Below are 16,160 nucleotides of genomic sequence, written 5' to 3' on the forward strand. Positions count from 1 at the left end.
CCCAATTCATATTTTACCATGAACTGTCCTGATTAATTTTTAAAATACTTTTGACAGTTAATTTTCTTTCTTTCTTTTTTTTAAAATTTATTTATTTTGGGCTTCCCTGATGGCGCAGTGGTTAAGAATCCGCCTGCCAATGCAGGGGACACGCGTTCGAGCCCTGATCTGGGAAGATCCCACATGCTGCAGAGCAACGAAGCCCACGTGCCACAACTACTGAGCCTGCGCTCTAGAGCCCGTGAGCCACAACTACTGAGCCCATGTGCCACAACTTCTGAAGCCCGTGTGCCTAGAACCCATGCTTGGCACGCAGGCTCAGTAGTTGTGGCGTGTGGGCTTAGTTGCTCTACAGCATGTGGGATCTTCCCGGACCAGGGCTCGAATCCGTGTCCCCTGCACTGGCAGGCAGATTCTTAACCACTGTGCCACCAGGGAAGACCAACAGTTAATTTTCAAAAAGATTAAACACAGCGTGCCAAACAGAGCACATTTGTAAGCTAGATCTCACCAACTGGTGATCTCTGGTTTGTACTCTTAAGTTCTCCTATGAGTTCCTGGTCTGCATTTCTTCACTATTTGCTGACTGTCCAACCTGCCCATCAGGACATACTGATCCCCCCTGCCACCAGACCACATCCTTAGGAACATAACTACTACCATTTATGAGGTGTCTCCTTTATGCCAGGTTCTGTGATGCTCAACATTTGTTTACAAGGTCTCACTGATTTTCAAGATCAGCCTTGTGCTGTAGGTGGTGTTCTTATCATTCTTTAAATGTGGAAACTGCAGACTAGAAAGAATGAACAACTTTACTTGCACACACAGGTTGCTGAGCTAGTTAGAGGCAGAGCCAGGATGCCAACCTGTCCTTCTGACTTTAAGGCTCAGCCCTTAACCACTCCAGGAAATCAACTCTTGACCCAAATGATGGAGGCTGCAGCCCACCCCTGCCCCTGCAGGCTGTTTGCAGTGCCCTTGCTGGCCCCTGCTGGCTCCTGCCCTCCCACCCAGACTGAACTGCGTTAGCTCAGTCTCGATCCAGACCCTGAGCCTGCCTCACCTGCCCTTTGGATCTGGAATCTGTTCTTGAGGTCTCTTACTTTTAAACCCCACTCCTTTAAAGGACTCTTGACCTTTGCCCATTTTAAAAAAGAGGTAAGAATGGAATGATTATTATACAAGTAATACTTGCTTTGTATAGAAAAATTAGAAACTACCAATAAGAAAAACAAAGTCAAACAACCAAAAACCCCACATCCGTCATAATTCTAGCCCTGTTAATGTTAAATATCTTGGTAGGCTTTTTAAAATTCACATACACTCATACTTTTATATTTAGTACATACTAATGTATTTTTTTTAACATTATACTCACTGTTTGTAACTTGCACTTTCTACTTAGCAATATATCAGGAACATCTTTCCTTAATGCCACATATAACAACTCTGTGGACTTTCATAGTGGGGCTGCACCTTGATGCATTGAACCTATTGCCTGTTGTTGGGCATATAATTTTCTGATTTCTTGGTATTCTAAATGACACTTCATTGAAAATTATTGCTTATATTTCTTTATGCACTTGGGGACTCTAGTTGTGAGTATCCTCCTCTGTCTTCGGTCTGCCTCAGATAAGAAACCTTTCCCCACCATGCTTCCTGGATTCAACTGCTAAATCTTGTTGATATGTGTCTTCGGTAATGATTTTTGATTCATCCATTCAGCAAATATTTTTGGACTCTGATTATGTAAGGAAGTATAATGTGGTAGTTAAGAGCAAGGGTTGGGCTTCCCTGGTGGCACAGTGGTTAAGAATCCACCTGCCAATGCAGGGGACACGGGTTCGAGCCCTGGTCTGGGAATATCCCACATGCCATGGAGCAAGTAAGCCCGTGCGCCACAACTAGTGAGCCTGCGTGCCACAACTACTGAAGCCCGTGTACCTAGAGCCCATGCTCTGCAACAAGAGAAGCCACTGCAATGAGAAGCCCGCACACTGCAACGAAGAGTAGCCCCTACTCGCTGCAACAAGAGAAAGCCCGCGTGCAGCAACGAAGACCCAACGCAGCCAAAAAAAAAAAAAAGAGCAAAGGCTATTTTAATATTATTTGATCCTTTATGCATAGGTATTATTTGATAAAATTTTTTAAAAATTTTAAGAGAAGGTATTAGAATCGATAAAGCTGGGTTGGAATCTCAGTTGGGCTACTTACTTGAATAACCTCCTATCACCGAGTCTCAGTTTTTCATGTGTGAAAGAGGGACCATGTCTACTTCACCAGCTTGTTCTGAGCATCAAGCTAGATCATGGGGGTAATACCTGGCACATAGCAAGTGCTCAATAAATAACTTGATACTGTTATGATTATTCTTAGGCCCTGTGGGAAGCACACGGAGAATAACAACAATGAATATCGCAGTGGTCCTGATCTCAGGCTCTCCATTTTCTATCTCCTATTGATCTCTGCCTTTTATTGACTTGACTCTTATCTATTAATCTGTTCTGCTTACTTGCAACATAGACAACAGGTTAGTATCCAGCCTGTAAGGAGTTTCTATAAATCAATAAGAAAAAAGTGAACAACACAATAGAACTATGAAATAGAAAAATAAACAAAGGATAGGATCAGGAAGTTCACAAAAGGGGAGACCCAGAGAGCCAAGAACAAATCAAAAGATGCTCAGTCTCGCTAACGTTGAAGGAAATAAAAATAAAACCACAGTGGTATCATGTCTCGCAGATTAGCAAAAATATAAATGTTTCACAATATAAGAAATGGTTGAAGCTGTGGAAAAGAGAACTTTCATGTATCAGTACATAATTGGTACCACCCTTCTGGAGAAAAAGTTGGCAGAACTTTCTAGTAAAATAGAAAATAAACATACTATTTGACTAGACATGTCTCTTCTAAGGTTGTACGCTGCTGCAAAAACTCTCAATAGTTGTACACAAAGAGCTCTGAAGAAGGACATTAAATGCAGTATTATTTGAAATGGAAATGACCATAAGGTCCTTTGACAGGAGGATGTATAAATAAAACTTTTTTTGAACAGCTTTATTGAAGTACAATTTACATACCATAAAATCCACTATTTACAAAAGTGTCCATCATAGATGAATAGATAAACAAAATATGGTATATCCATACAATGTAATATTATTCAGCCTTAAATGGGAAGGAAATTCTGTCATATGTTACCACATGGATGAAACTTGAGGACATTATGCTGAGTGAAATAAGCCAGTCACCAAAAAAGACAAATATTGTATGATTCTGCTTATATGAGACACCTGGAGTAGTCAAATTCATAGGGACAGAAAGTGGAATGCTGGTTTCCAGGGCCTGGGGGACGGGGGCATGGGAAGTTGTTGTTTAATGGGTGTGGAATTTGTTTTGCAAGATGAAAAGAATTCTGCAGATTGGTTACACAACAATGTGAAGGTACTTAACACTACTGAATTGCACACTAAAAAATGGTTAGGACGGTAAATTTTATGTTGTGTATATTTTGCCACACTTTAAAAAAATGATTTTTAAAAATCCACTCTTTTTAAGTGGAGCAAATTTAGAGTTGTGCACCACAACCTAATTTTAGAACATTCCCATCATCACAAAATATCTCTAGTGATCGTTTGCTGTTACTTCTCATTCCTACTCCTGCCCCCAGGCAACCACTGATCTATTTTTTTATCTCTATAGATTTACCTTTTCTGGACATTTCATGGGAATAGAATCACACACAATATAGTCTTTTGCATCTGGTTTATTTCACTTAGTACAGTGTTTCTGACGTTCGTTTATGTTGTAGCAGGTAGCAGTACTTAATTCATTTTTATTGCTGAATAATGTTTTCATTGCATGGACTTTGTTTTGGGGTTGCTTCCAGTTTTTGGCTATTATGAATAAAGCTGCTGTGAACATTTGATTACAAGTCTTTGTGAGCATATGTTTTCATTTCTCTTGGGTAGATACCTAAGAGTGGAGGAAACCAAGTTTTTAACCTGACCTTATTACATTTGATTGAATGTCATGACATTTAAATGGGTTCAGACAGCAGATCTCAATTTTTCATTTTGGAATCTAGCACCTAAATAGGAAATATGGCTCAAAGTTAAGGGCTGTTTCATAATGACCTATCGTTACCAAACAGTTACCATCTGTGTGATTAATCAATGGTGATTAATGGCAATCAAGAGTACTTCCTAAATGCCAGGCATTATTTCACATTGTGGTCTCATTTAATCATCACAGTAACACTTTGAATGGGCGATTTTACTGTCTCATTTTGTTGCTGAGGAAACCTGAGACTGAGAAGTTCACATGGCTCCTAAGAGGAAGAGCCTGGGTTTGAAGCAGGAGTCAGGCTTTGGAGCCTGGCACCCAGTTCTACTATGTCAATAAAGCTGCTAGTGCTGAAAAGCCTTCCCTTTGCAACTCTTGGAATCGCTGTCAGATCCAGTTTGTAAACCGTGCAAGAAAGTCTTATTATAGCTGTATAGTCATGCTTCTTTTCTTTCTTCTTTTTAACAAAAGCAACATTGATCACTTCATTCTCCAAACTTGGCTGGGAGTTGCTTTTGTTTCTAAAAATCAAAGTCATCCTCAAAAGACAAGGCTTTAAAAAGAAAGCCAGCAGGCTCTGACTTGAGGATAACCCCATGGTTGTCCTACAAAATAAAGGCAGTGGCTCTGTGATAGGATTTTCCTGCTCTACTCTAAAGCTTTGTTCTCTTGCCTTCAGGGGCATGGTTCTGTGCCGGGTGGCTATGGTAGCAGTCTTGACTGGCCACTTGATAGGGAGAATGTTACCATTTGGCCATAAATTGCGTTTCATTTTTTATACTCTGGCATCAGTTAACTTTTTGCTACATAACAAACTACCTCAAAAGCTAGTGTCTTAAAACAACAATTTATTTAGCTCACTGTTCTGCAAGTCAGCAATTTGGACTGGGCTCAGCTGGGAGGTTCTTCTGGCTTTGGCTGGGTTTGTTCATGTGTTTGTGGTCAGCTACCAGGTAGGCTGGGTGCTGGCTGGTCTAAGATGGCGTCAGTTGGGATGGATCATCTCTGTTCCACTTGGTCTCTCATCCTCCATCAGTTTAACCCTGGATTGCTCACATGACAGATGGACAGGGTTGCAAGAATTTAAGTAGAAGTCCTCAAGGCTCTTGAACCTGAGGCTTGGAACTGGTACAGTGTCACTTTTGCTGTGTCACATTGGCCAAAGCAAGGCATGAGGCCAGCCCAGATTCAAGGAGTGAGAAATAGAGTCCATCTCTTGGTGGGAAGACATGTATACAGGGAGGGGTGGAGAATGGCCCTTTTTTGCAATTTACCTCTTACACTGCATTAGAAATAAAATGGATTTGGCAGCAGGTGGCAGGTTTGACTTCTGTCTCTAGCCTAGTATCTTCAGGGAAGTTACTTGCCTACAGCTTCCTCCTCTCCTCATTTGTAAACCACAGACAGGATGACTGAGGATTACATTAGGTAATGTGTGAAGGAGCTAGCTCTGGAGTCCAACCGGGTTCAAATTCTTTTTTCATTTACTCTTTTTTTAAATTTTATTTTATTTTTTAATTTTTGGCTGTGTTGGGTCTTCTTTGTTGCACGCGGGCTTTCTCTAGTTGCGGCGAGCGGGAGCTACTCTTCGTTGCGGTGCGTGGGCTTCTCATTGTGGTGGCTTCTCGTTGCGGAGCATGGGCTCTAGGCATGCAGTCTCAGTAGCAGTGGCGCACGGGCTTAGCTGCCACGCGGCATGTGGGATCTTCCCAGACCAGGGCTCAAACCCGTGTCCCCTGCATTGGCAGACGGATTCTTAACCACTGCGCCACCAGGGAAGCCCTCCATTTACTCTTAAATGACTTTGGGGGAAGGTATTTAGCCTTTCTGTGCCCCTATTTCCTAATCTGTAAAGTGGGAATAATCATAAGAACCTAATAATGTGTAGTTGTTGTGAGGATAAATGAGTTAAGTAAAATTTAAAAGAGTGCCTGACACTTGGAAGGCATTCATTACATGTAACTGTTGTTGACACTATTAACATTATCTTGGAAAATAGCCAGTCTGTGAAAGGAATGTCATTCCCCCATGGCCCCTTCTGGGTGACCAACTGTTGCTTGAATGAATGGAAGGTGGTATCCTTGTTACTACTTTCTGGATATTACACATGGCCAAGGATGGACTTTCCTCATCCTTAAAATACTAGTGCCTTAAAGAAATGATATTTATTTGTAAAAATCTAAACATAACTCTCAGAAATTATGGTGAGCTCAGAACCTGACAATGCAATATGAAGAGACCGCCAAGTGTTAAAGAGATGCTAGCATCACAGTTAGTGAGAAGGAAGGATGGAAGGAAAGAAAGTAGGAAGGAAGGAAGGAAGGAAGGAAGGAAGGAAGGAAGGAAGGAAGGAAGGAAGGAAGGAAGACAGTCAGCAAGTATCCCAGATTTCTCTTGAGAATTTATGTCTAATGGATAGAAGCCATTTTTTAAAACGAAGGAAAATAAGATTCAATTGATTGGTTTTTTACAAGAACATATCTTAAAATAAGTCATTGAACTTCTTGGTTGTATAGAGAGCTGCATTTCTCCTGCTACTTTTTAGGAAGAGAAAACCCAAGTCATAAACTAGTCTTAGACCTAAAGGATGTTTAAACTGTTAATCCCTTAGAATAAAGGGTTATCCAGAAAATAGAAAGAAGAGGTGAAACAGCTTTCTTGAAGTCAAACCTCTGTGTCAGAAACCAAGAACTATGGATTTTTCCATGCTTCCGCTTGAAAGAGTATCTATCTGTTACTGATAATGTTTTGAAGCACAGGGCTGCACACTCTGGCCCTTGGCGTCCGCCATCTGTTTTTGTAAGTGAAGTTTTACTGGAACACAGTCACACCCATTGCTTTCCATATTGTTTGTGGCCACTTTCGTACTATAGTGGCAAAGCTGAAGAGCTGGAACACAAGCCTAAAATATTTACTATCTGACCCTTTCAGAAAACGTTTGCTGACCCTGGTTCTGAAGTCCTGGAACCATCCAGATTTTTACAGTAGTAGCTGCTGTTGTCATTACATGGGAGGCTGTCTAAGGGAAGCTCAGCATGGAGTTTTGGGCCATGCTCACCTGAATTTAAGGCCCAGCTCTACCTTCTCCTAGATATGTGGCCTTGGACCTTGCTAGCATTGTGACCTTGTAACCTTAACCTTCCTAAGCCTCAGTTTCCTCCCCTGTAAAATGGAAATAATGATAACAATAATTGCTTCACATAGGGAATTTATGAGAATTAAATAAGGTAATGTATTTAAACCATTTAGCTCAGGGACTGGCACAGCTATGGTGAAAAGTAGCAATAAAATAAGAACAAAATTAAATTGGAAAAAAGTTCCTTAGACCTGGAACAGAAGACTGGAAATGAGGGCAGTGTGTAAGGAAGATGTGGGCTGAATCTGGCCACATGGGGTTTGGGTGGTGAAGATTAGGCTGAGAAAGGTGGACGCTCTGGCAGGACAGGGGCCCTGAATCCCCCTCTGGGTCCCTGGGGAGATTCCTTAAACTCTGTGAGCCTCAGTTTTCTTATCTGTTAAATGGGAGGGTGATAATCATAGTATCCACCTCCCCACAGCTGTTGGAGGATTGAATGAGATGATGTGAGTACAGCATTTAGCTCAGTAAGGGGTAGCTCTTGTTATTAAGAATTGTGTTTGAAGAAGGGACTCAGAGAGGCAGATGTCAGCAAGTGAAAAACCAGAGAGAGGAGAGATGGGTCCAGGTTGACAGTGAAAGAAAGAATAAATCCAGTTTCAGGCAGGAATCGTGACATGGATCAGGACAGACATGCCATCAGAGCCTCTGCCAGAAGCTTCCTTTTACACAGGCCCTGACACGTCTTCTCCATCTTCTGTAAGCAGAGGGCATACCTTGAAGGGATTGTTCCAGACCCTTTGGTCTCTTGGAGACATGACTGTGAAGCTAGTTTTGCAAGTATTTCAATACTGACATAGGAGTTTTCGTGGGAGCTGAATTTTCACGAAGACTTGCAGAGTTACAGACTTACAGACTTGCAGACTTACAGAGTCTCTGTTGACCTTGACCTTCCTGATCTTCCATTTATAGTGATAGCTGCCTTCCCTGGTGCCCCTGGGCTGCCAGAGTCTATGTGAGTTGGAAGGGGGAAAAGGTTTTAAGGCAGGAAATCAACTGTGCAATTGTTAAGATAGACATTCAGCAGTCTCTTTAGACGGATGGTTGATTAAAAGGTTATAATACCATTCCTGTTCTCTCATGTACTGGGTTGTATTCCACTGGAGTAAATTAAGTTTGAGACACGTAAATATCATTATAAAGACTAGACATTACAGTTGGCTTGATGTTCTTAACCGATCCCCTGACATTCAGCCATGCCTTTAGATTAGCTTAATTGAAACACAAGAGATCAGAACTTAATTAGAACTTAATTGGACTGCTATATTAAGCATAGCTGGCTTAGTGGCTGTGATAAACTTCACTGGGAAATTCTTTCCAATGCATCTCTGAATATATTTTGGGCGCTCAGAGTATAAAGTTAATGATTTTTACTGTAAGCAGTTTTTGATGTGAGGTTTATTGTTAGCAGTAAAAAGTAGTCTGAACTCAAGAGTTTGTTTCAGCTGGATGTGTTAAGTATGCAGAGCTAACATCCCCATATTTGCTGGTGTTAACTCCTTGAGGCAGGTCCTGCAAGTGACAGAAAACCCCATTCTAACTGACTTAAGTAGAAGAGGATTTTTTGTTTGTTTATTATGAAGACAAGAGGCCCATGGGGAGATCTTCCTTTACAGCTTGATCTGGGGGCCCAGTGATGTCTTCATGACTTCGTTCCCCCTCTGTCTCTCGATTCTGTTTGCTCTGGCTTGGCTCCACCCTCAAACGGTCCCTCCCCTGTGGCACCATCCCCCATTTCATAAGGCTCAAGGGTAGCAGAGGAAGAGAAAGTCTCTCCCAGAGTTCCTCTCTAATCCAACTGGCTCAGGTCAATGACCTACTCTGGAATCAATCCTTGGAACTAGGGGCATTTAGTGGGCTGTTAGGCAAATGGAAGGAGTCTTACCCAAGGCACACAGCTTTAGAGTTGGGAAGGGTGGACCCCAATAGGAACTCAGGGCACTGTTACCAGAAGAAGGCAGAAGGGATACTGGGCAGCTATCTTGGCTACAGTTCATTATGTTTCAACTAGCAGGAAAGTGGCTGAAATAATAAAGGGGATTTACTGGCTCAGGGAGCTAGAAACTAGAAGTTTCTGAGATAAAGAAGGAAGGCTTCGGGATTGGTTTGATTCAGGTGCTCAGTGATGTAATTGAAAACCTGGTTTTTTTCTGTCTCTCTGCTTGGCCTCTTATAGAGTCAGCTTTATCCTTAAGCTGGCTTCCCTCAAAACAGTAACACAGCAATGGCCACTGTCCTAGGTTTTGCCTCAGCCAGAAGGAGAGAACGCTCAAGCTCTTTCAGAAAAGCAAATGAAATGGTTTCCCAGAAGCCCCAGCACGTCTCCTCCCACATCTTATCACTCTGAAATTAATTACGTGTCCATCCTGAGTCAGTGAATCCCTTTGGTCAGGATGAATGTGGACCAGATTGGTTTCCGTGTAGGTGGCAGGTGAGGTGGGATCATCTCGACTGCCTTATCAGGGTTCACACCCGGAGCTAGAGATGGGGTTTATCCTCTATACTCATCACAGCTACTACCCAGCTTGGGGGTGGTTGCTGGGCATTGAATTAATAACCGCAGTGGGCCATGCCCTACTCATTTCGTCATCTCTAGCATTTAGCATGGGGCCTGGCACATAGCAGGTCCTCAGTAAATGTTTACTGAACAAGGCCAAACTGGAACAGTGCACCTTGCTTAATTTGGAAAGAAATCAGGAGTTTTATACATGAATAAAATGATGGCTGAAAATAAACCTTATCTCAGCTTTACATACAGATTAAATGCAGAGTCTGGATAGGGGTGATAAGACTTTCCACCTCTTTCCCCATCCTATCCCATGCAATGTAAAATTTTCCCTTTCGCCTTTGGTTGCTCATCAAATTCCATTACAGTGAAGAGTTTTGTAAACAACAGTTGGTATCAGGAAACTATTTCTAACTCCTGGTAAGTCCTTTGATGATCTCATGGCATTAAAATTTTCTACTATGAATAATTCAGTAAAACAAAACCTTTTTTTTTCTTTTTATATTCCTTGCCCATGTAATAGTCATTTATTCTAGTATTTAAAAAAAATAAAATACCTGAATATCTTTTTAAAAGTGCAAGGGCTCTGGTCAGTGAGGGAAGAAACTCCATTTCCTGTCCTTGACTAATAAGGGAAATGAGAAGTACCATCAGCTTTTGTTTGAAAAAAATTTCTAAGGAGTGGAAAAAATAGATTCTTGCAGGAAAGGTGTGGTAGAATTACTTTAATGTTACTTTTTTAAACCAAAAACACTTTTAGAAATGGCCACGTGGCTCATGCTGGAAGTCTTGGTCAACAGTTTGTGTTACAAGTCCATATTTTTGACTTCTTTTGAGAAGTATTATTTTTCACTAATGAAATTCTAATGCAGTGGTGAAAAAAATGAACCCGTTTGAAGTTTTCTGTGGCAAGCATTTTGGCATCTGGTTATCGTCCATGTGTGTGCTCATTCCTAGGATTATAGTTATTGTTCACTTTTGTCATGTTTGGGTGGGAGGTGCGTGGTCTCGGGTATCTGGAAGTTTCTTATGGGGAACATCTATGTGGGAAAGGAGGCCATGACATTCTAAGTGGGTGCCATGCCCACAGCCATAACTGCAGGCCCTTGTCCCTGCTTTGTCCATGTCCCCATCACTCTGGCCACAAGTGACTGAGCCAGGAATAAGTTTCAGGCCCTGTGGGCAGCCTCTCAGGGATGGCAAGTGGCTGGGAAATGGTCTGGCATTGCTCTGCCCAACAGGGGTGGTCCATCCTGGGTAGTGTCTAACCAGCCCAATCAGATTCTCCTGTCTGGGGCGTGAGGTTGTCAGACAACAGAGAGAAAGGGCAGGTCATAGTGTGGGTAGAAGGGGAGAAACACCAGAGACAGGAGAAAGCTTGAAAAGCCATGAGTCGGCAGACCTCAAAGCAGAGAGAGCAGGAGAAAGAACCAGTTAGGAGAGAGCAGCAGAGAAAGCAGCAGCAAGTTGAGAAAGAAGCCACGGCCAAAAAGCTGAGCTCCGTGTACAGCTAGGAGCAGAGCTGTTGCTGGGCCACCAAGCTACTGGTGGACGACTCTGGCTCACCTGTCCCGTGCCTGGACAGCTGTGGACACTGGTCCGCTTCTTCCCGAGACCTGGCTCTGCCCCTGGTAAGAGGAATTCTCACATTCCTTCTACCTTTACAGTAACCCCTGTGCTAGGTTATATTATTGTTCAGAAATATTTGTGGCCTCTCCCTAAGGGAAGCTTGACCACGTCACTGCTTTGGTCAGTGGAATGAATGGGCGTGTCATTTAAAATGTGCTTTAAGAGTCAAAGAATACTTCGCCATATCCGTGTCATTTGCCATGACAACCAGCAACATTTCAGCGAGAGGCTGCCCTGTCAGCCTGAGGCCCAGAGCAAAGATCGCACGGAGCAGAGAGCCACGCTGGTGGAAATGTTCGTGTAACACGAGGGAGAAACCATCGATGACATAAGCTTCTCAGATTTGGGGGGTGTTTGTTACAGCAAAGTCTAGCCTAAATGCACTTTTGAAAAAAGCCCAGTAACCAAGGTAACCCGAGCAGCTTTCTCTCCCTTGCAGACCCAAAGAGCCTCAACCAACACCGTGCTCTAGCCAGCCATGCTTCACTAAGCTCACAGCCTGTGCTTTTGACCTTGGTGGGGTGAAATTACATTAGTTACTGGAAGAGCGTCAGTGGCTTTCTAGTGTGAGTTGTTCCTCTTTCCCATCTTCAGTCCTCCAGTCTGCCTCCTATACATGTATTCAACATAAAAATTGGTACAAAATACTGTCTGATTTCTGCCCTTTCTCTCTTTGGGGTTTGAGTCTTTTATGATTTGTTCTCCTGCCCTCAGTTTTATTATAAACTTTTTTCCAACATGTAGAAGAGCTGGAAGAATTTCAGAGTAAACACCCGCCTAGGTTTCATGGTTACTGTTTCGCTTTATTTGCTTCATCATTATCTGTCCACCAGTCTATCAATTCATCCTGCTGTCCACCCAGCTTGTTTTCTTGGATGCACAACAGAGTTGCAGATTCATGATGACATGATGATACCTTATCCCTTGACGCTTAGTCTTTTTCCTTTTAATTCTGGATTTTTTAAAAATTGTTTTTTAACCTCGTATAAGATTGCCTTAACTGATCACCCTGCTTACCCAAACTTGGACATTTTTACCCGTTAACAATCATGAACTCCGTGTATTTGGCCACATTACATAAACCCCAGTGCCCACACTTTCTTAATCTCACTCTTTAATTTTCTCTCTATTACTTCCTCTCTTATCTCCTCACTCACCACAACTTTTCATTTGCTTTCCCTTCTCTCTTTCAGCTCCCAGCAGATAATTTTTAAACTAAACAACAGCTGAACAATATCGCCACTGTTCTGTGTGTCTGAGTATGCACAGCACGTCCACACTTGCCCAGGACAGAAGGAAAACACAATTTCTTCAATTTTATTTCTTTGCATCAAAATGATTAAATCTGTCTACATGACCTTCATACATCAGACCATTTGGCTATTTTAAAAGTCAATTTAATAGACTAAGTCAAGCTGCATTCCCGTCATAGAAGGAATCTTTACCACCAAACGGTGCAGTGAACACTAAGGGAACAATGCATCTTTTGTAAGGAGAGAGAGAGAGAGAGAGACACTGCTCTCCTACAGCTGCAGGATTGTTTCAATCATTAGCTGGCGCTTCATGCTAGATACATATTTGCATTGTTGTACAAGTATTTTCTTATTTTGGTTAAAGGTAGCTTTTCAAGGGGAATCTTACTCTTGCAATGCAGACTTAGAAGACCCCATTACATGGTCTAGTACATTTAATTTTATTACCATGGCCAGCAGTGTTTCACTTTTTTAATAAAAGGCTATCAGCAATGAGGTAAAAGACTGCATCTCCAGCAAATCAGGCACCAGTATTTTATTTACTAACAGCTATAATAAAGCTTTCAGCGAAAAATCTTAAGTGACACTTTCCTTTTTGGTGAGAATCAATTTTACAACAATCTTTTTAACCTTATTTAAGCTTATAAAGCTGATTTGGCTATTTCAAAGTAAAGGGGGAAAAAGAAAAAAAGAAGAAGAAAATATTTCCCCTAATAAATAAAACATTAGGGGAAGAAAGTGAAGAGAAATTGTCCAGAATTTATTAGCAGTGCCTACTTATAAATGTCAGAATTCTTGTGCATGAGTTCCTTCTTGCTTTTTTGCTTGAGAGTTGAATGGTGAGGTCAGTCATTCACTTACTCACCACTCATTGATCACCTACTCTTTGCCAGGCACTCAAGCACTGGGAACATAAAGAAAAAGAAGACACATCCCCTGTCCTCAGAGAATTTATAGTTTGATAGAGGAAATGGGCATGTGGGCTGGCAGTTAGGTTACAGTTACACCTGAGGTGCTGTGACAGAGGGACACACAGAACTGGCGGTGGTGGGAGGTGCTTACTCTAAACCGAAGAGGGTAAGAATGCTCAGAAAGGCTTCCAAGAGGCATCTTTTTTTTTTTTAATAAATTTATTTATTTTATTTTTGGCTGTGTTGTGTCTTGGTTGCTGCGAGTGGGCTTTCTCTAGTTGCAGAGGGCGGGCTTCTCACTGCGGTGGCTTCTCTTGTTGTGGAGCACAGGTCCTAGGCATGCGGGCTTCAGTAGTTGTGGTGCACAGTCTCTAGAGCGCAGGCTCAGTAGTTGTAGTGCACGGGCTTAGTTGCTCCGTGGCATGTGGGATCTTCCTGGGCCAGGGCTCGAACCTGTGTACCCTGCATTGGCAGGCAGATTTTTAACCACTGGGCCACCAGGGAAGCCCCCAAGAGGCATCTTGAAAGGCAAATGGAATTAGCCAATGGGAGAAGAAAGGAATAGTAACTAAAACTTACTGTTGGAAGCAATAAACAGCACAAACTGGCTGAGTAAAAAAAGGAAATATATTGGCTCATGAAAGGTTCAGGGGATTTTGGCTTCAGGCATAGCTGGATCCAGGGTCTAGCACAATGTCGTTAGGAATCTGCCATTGGTGGTCTACTCTTCTTCCTTACTAATAGAACCCCAAATTTGTTCACTCTCGTTGGAGTTGTTGTGTACTTCAGGAGTGGCTGGGCTTAACTAATTATGATCCAATTTCCAAATAAGGTCACTTTCTGAAGTGTGGGAGAATCTGAATTTGGGGCAAAGGGGCCGGGAGGAGACACAGCTCAACCCATTATACCCTGCCTTTCTCTCTTCCCTCTGTCGGATCTCCTGCTGGTACCTCCCAGTGGCTGGACCCAACAACAGAGTAAACGAGCCTGGTTGATATGAACCATAAAATCAACCTGCTAAGGCACAGAGTGCGGTGGAAAAGGGTACACCTGGAGGGGCAAGGAGAATTTCCAGCAGAGTCTGTCTTGCCTTCATTCCTGGGAAGGATCTCTTCACATGGTAACTAACCAACGACTGGTTCTTAGCCCCTGCTATTTGAACACTATTTATTTATTTATTTAGCTGCCTTGGGTCTTCGTTGCTGCGCACGGGCTTTCTCTAGTTGCGGAAAGCAGGGGCTACTCTTCGCTGCCGTGCACGGGCTTCTCATCGCGGTGACTTCTCTTGTTGTGGAGCACGGGCTCTAGGTGTGTGGGCTTCAGTAGTTGTGGCACACAGACTCAGTAGTTGTGGCTTGCCGGCTCTAGAGCGCAGGCTCAGTAGTCGTGGCACATGGGCTTAGTTGCTCCACGGCATGTGGGATCTTCCCGGACCAGGGCTCGAACCCGTGTCCCCCGCATTGGCAGGTGATTCTTAACCACTGCGTCACCAGGGAAGTCCCATAACAATCTTCTAAAAGGAGTTAACTGGTTCTGTTTGGGTTACAAGACACTTTAAATGGGACTAGGAAGCAGGATACCCAGTGCTCCTCTCCTTTGCTGTTCTGCGAGCCTCGTCCCCCATTACTCTAGGACGTTCTTTCCCTGTGGCTTACTAGCTGTCTATCACCTAGGAACTGCATTCAGCTTCATGTTATGAAAACTCAAGAACAGTGCCAATAATCCAGATGGAGTTTATTTTTCCTTACGTATCAAGATATCCAGAGTAGGTCAGCCACAAACTGGTACAGTGGCTTAAAGAAGTCATTAAAGGCCCAGGTTCCTTCTAACCCCCTGCTTTTGGCCTCTTGGCTGGTAGGTGCTGCTCCACTTCCAGCCCCACATCTGTGTTCTAGACTGAAAGAAGTAGAAGGAAACTTCAAAGAAAAGGGCAGCAGAAATCAAGAAAGTAGCACTTTCTCAGAAATCCATGGGACATGTCCATTTCTATCTCAAACAGCAGAACTATGTCATATGGTTGTCCCTTGCTACATGGGAGGCTGGGAAATGTTTTTCCCCTGGACTGATTGTCATCAGGCTTCTGGTAATAAGGATGAAGTGGAGAGGGGCTGATGGGTGGGCAGCTGGCAGAGTCAATGCACTGGCCAACGGCACCCAGACCCGAAGTACTGCTATTCTGAGGATCTGAGTGGACTGGGGGAAAGGAATAAATATACTTACTCTGAATCAAGGTCTAGATTTAAAGAAATCCTTCTGAGATAAATCCAAAATGCATGTAATAAGCCTCCTACTATGTGCATTGTCTTTTATTAGTCCCTGTTAATATAGTCAGAATATATGCTTACCCAAGATGACTAGCGAAATGTTGTCAGAATTCTTTACATTGCCTGAGTTATTGTTTGTTGGTGTGCTTATAAACCTCACCAAGGACTTATGCATATTTCATCTAACACAAGCAATCAATTAACCCCTCCTCCTTTGTCCAACTTAAACATGGGGGCAAAGAATATAATTTAATTCTCTCTTCTCTCTTTAGAGGAAAAGAACCAAATTCATTGCCTGTGATTTTCTGACCGAATGGTTATACAAGTAAGTTTTTCACATCTTTGAATATTCCATGACCCTAAGGGTTCAATAGTGTTAATTTGCCAGCAGAATAG

The 16,160-nt window shown here is 42.6% G+C and overlaps 1 protein-coding gene across 6 annotated transcripts in view; it reads left to right on the forward strand.

The window, feature by feature from the left end:
• Positions 1 to 16,160, forward strand: part of IQCK (IQ motif containing K) — a 126,397-nt gene that overhangs the window by 22,934 nt on the left and 87,303 nt on the right. For all 6 annotated transcript variants that reach the window (XR_009535134.1, XR_009535135.1, XM_060122571.1 and 3 more), the window contains exon 5: positions 16,037 to 16,089. Coding sequence is in view for 4 of the 6 variants with exons in the window: in XM_060122571.1 (XP_059978554.1) it covers positions 16,037 to 16,089 (53 nt within the window). In the remaining 2 variants the exon portion in view is untranslated. The remainder of the gene's footprint in view (positions 1 to 16,036; positions 16,090 to 16,160) is intronic.

Source organism: Lagenorhynchus albirostris, chromosome 15, assembly GCF_949774975.1.
Source record: "Lagenorhynchus albirostris chromosome 15, mLagAlb1.1, whole genome shotgun sequence".
In the NCBI taxonomy this organism is placed as follows: Eukaryota; Metazoa; Chordata; class Mammalia; order Artiodactyla; family Delphinidae; genus Lagenorhynchus; species Lagenorhynchus albirostris.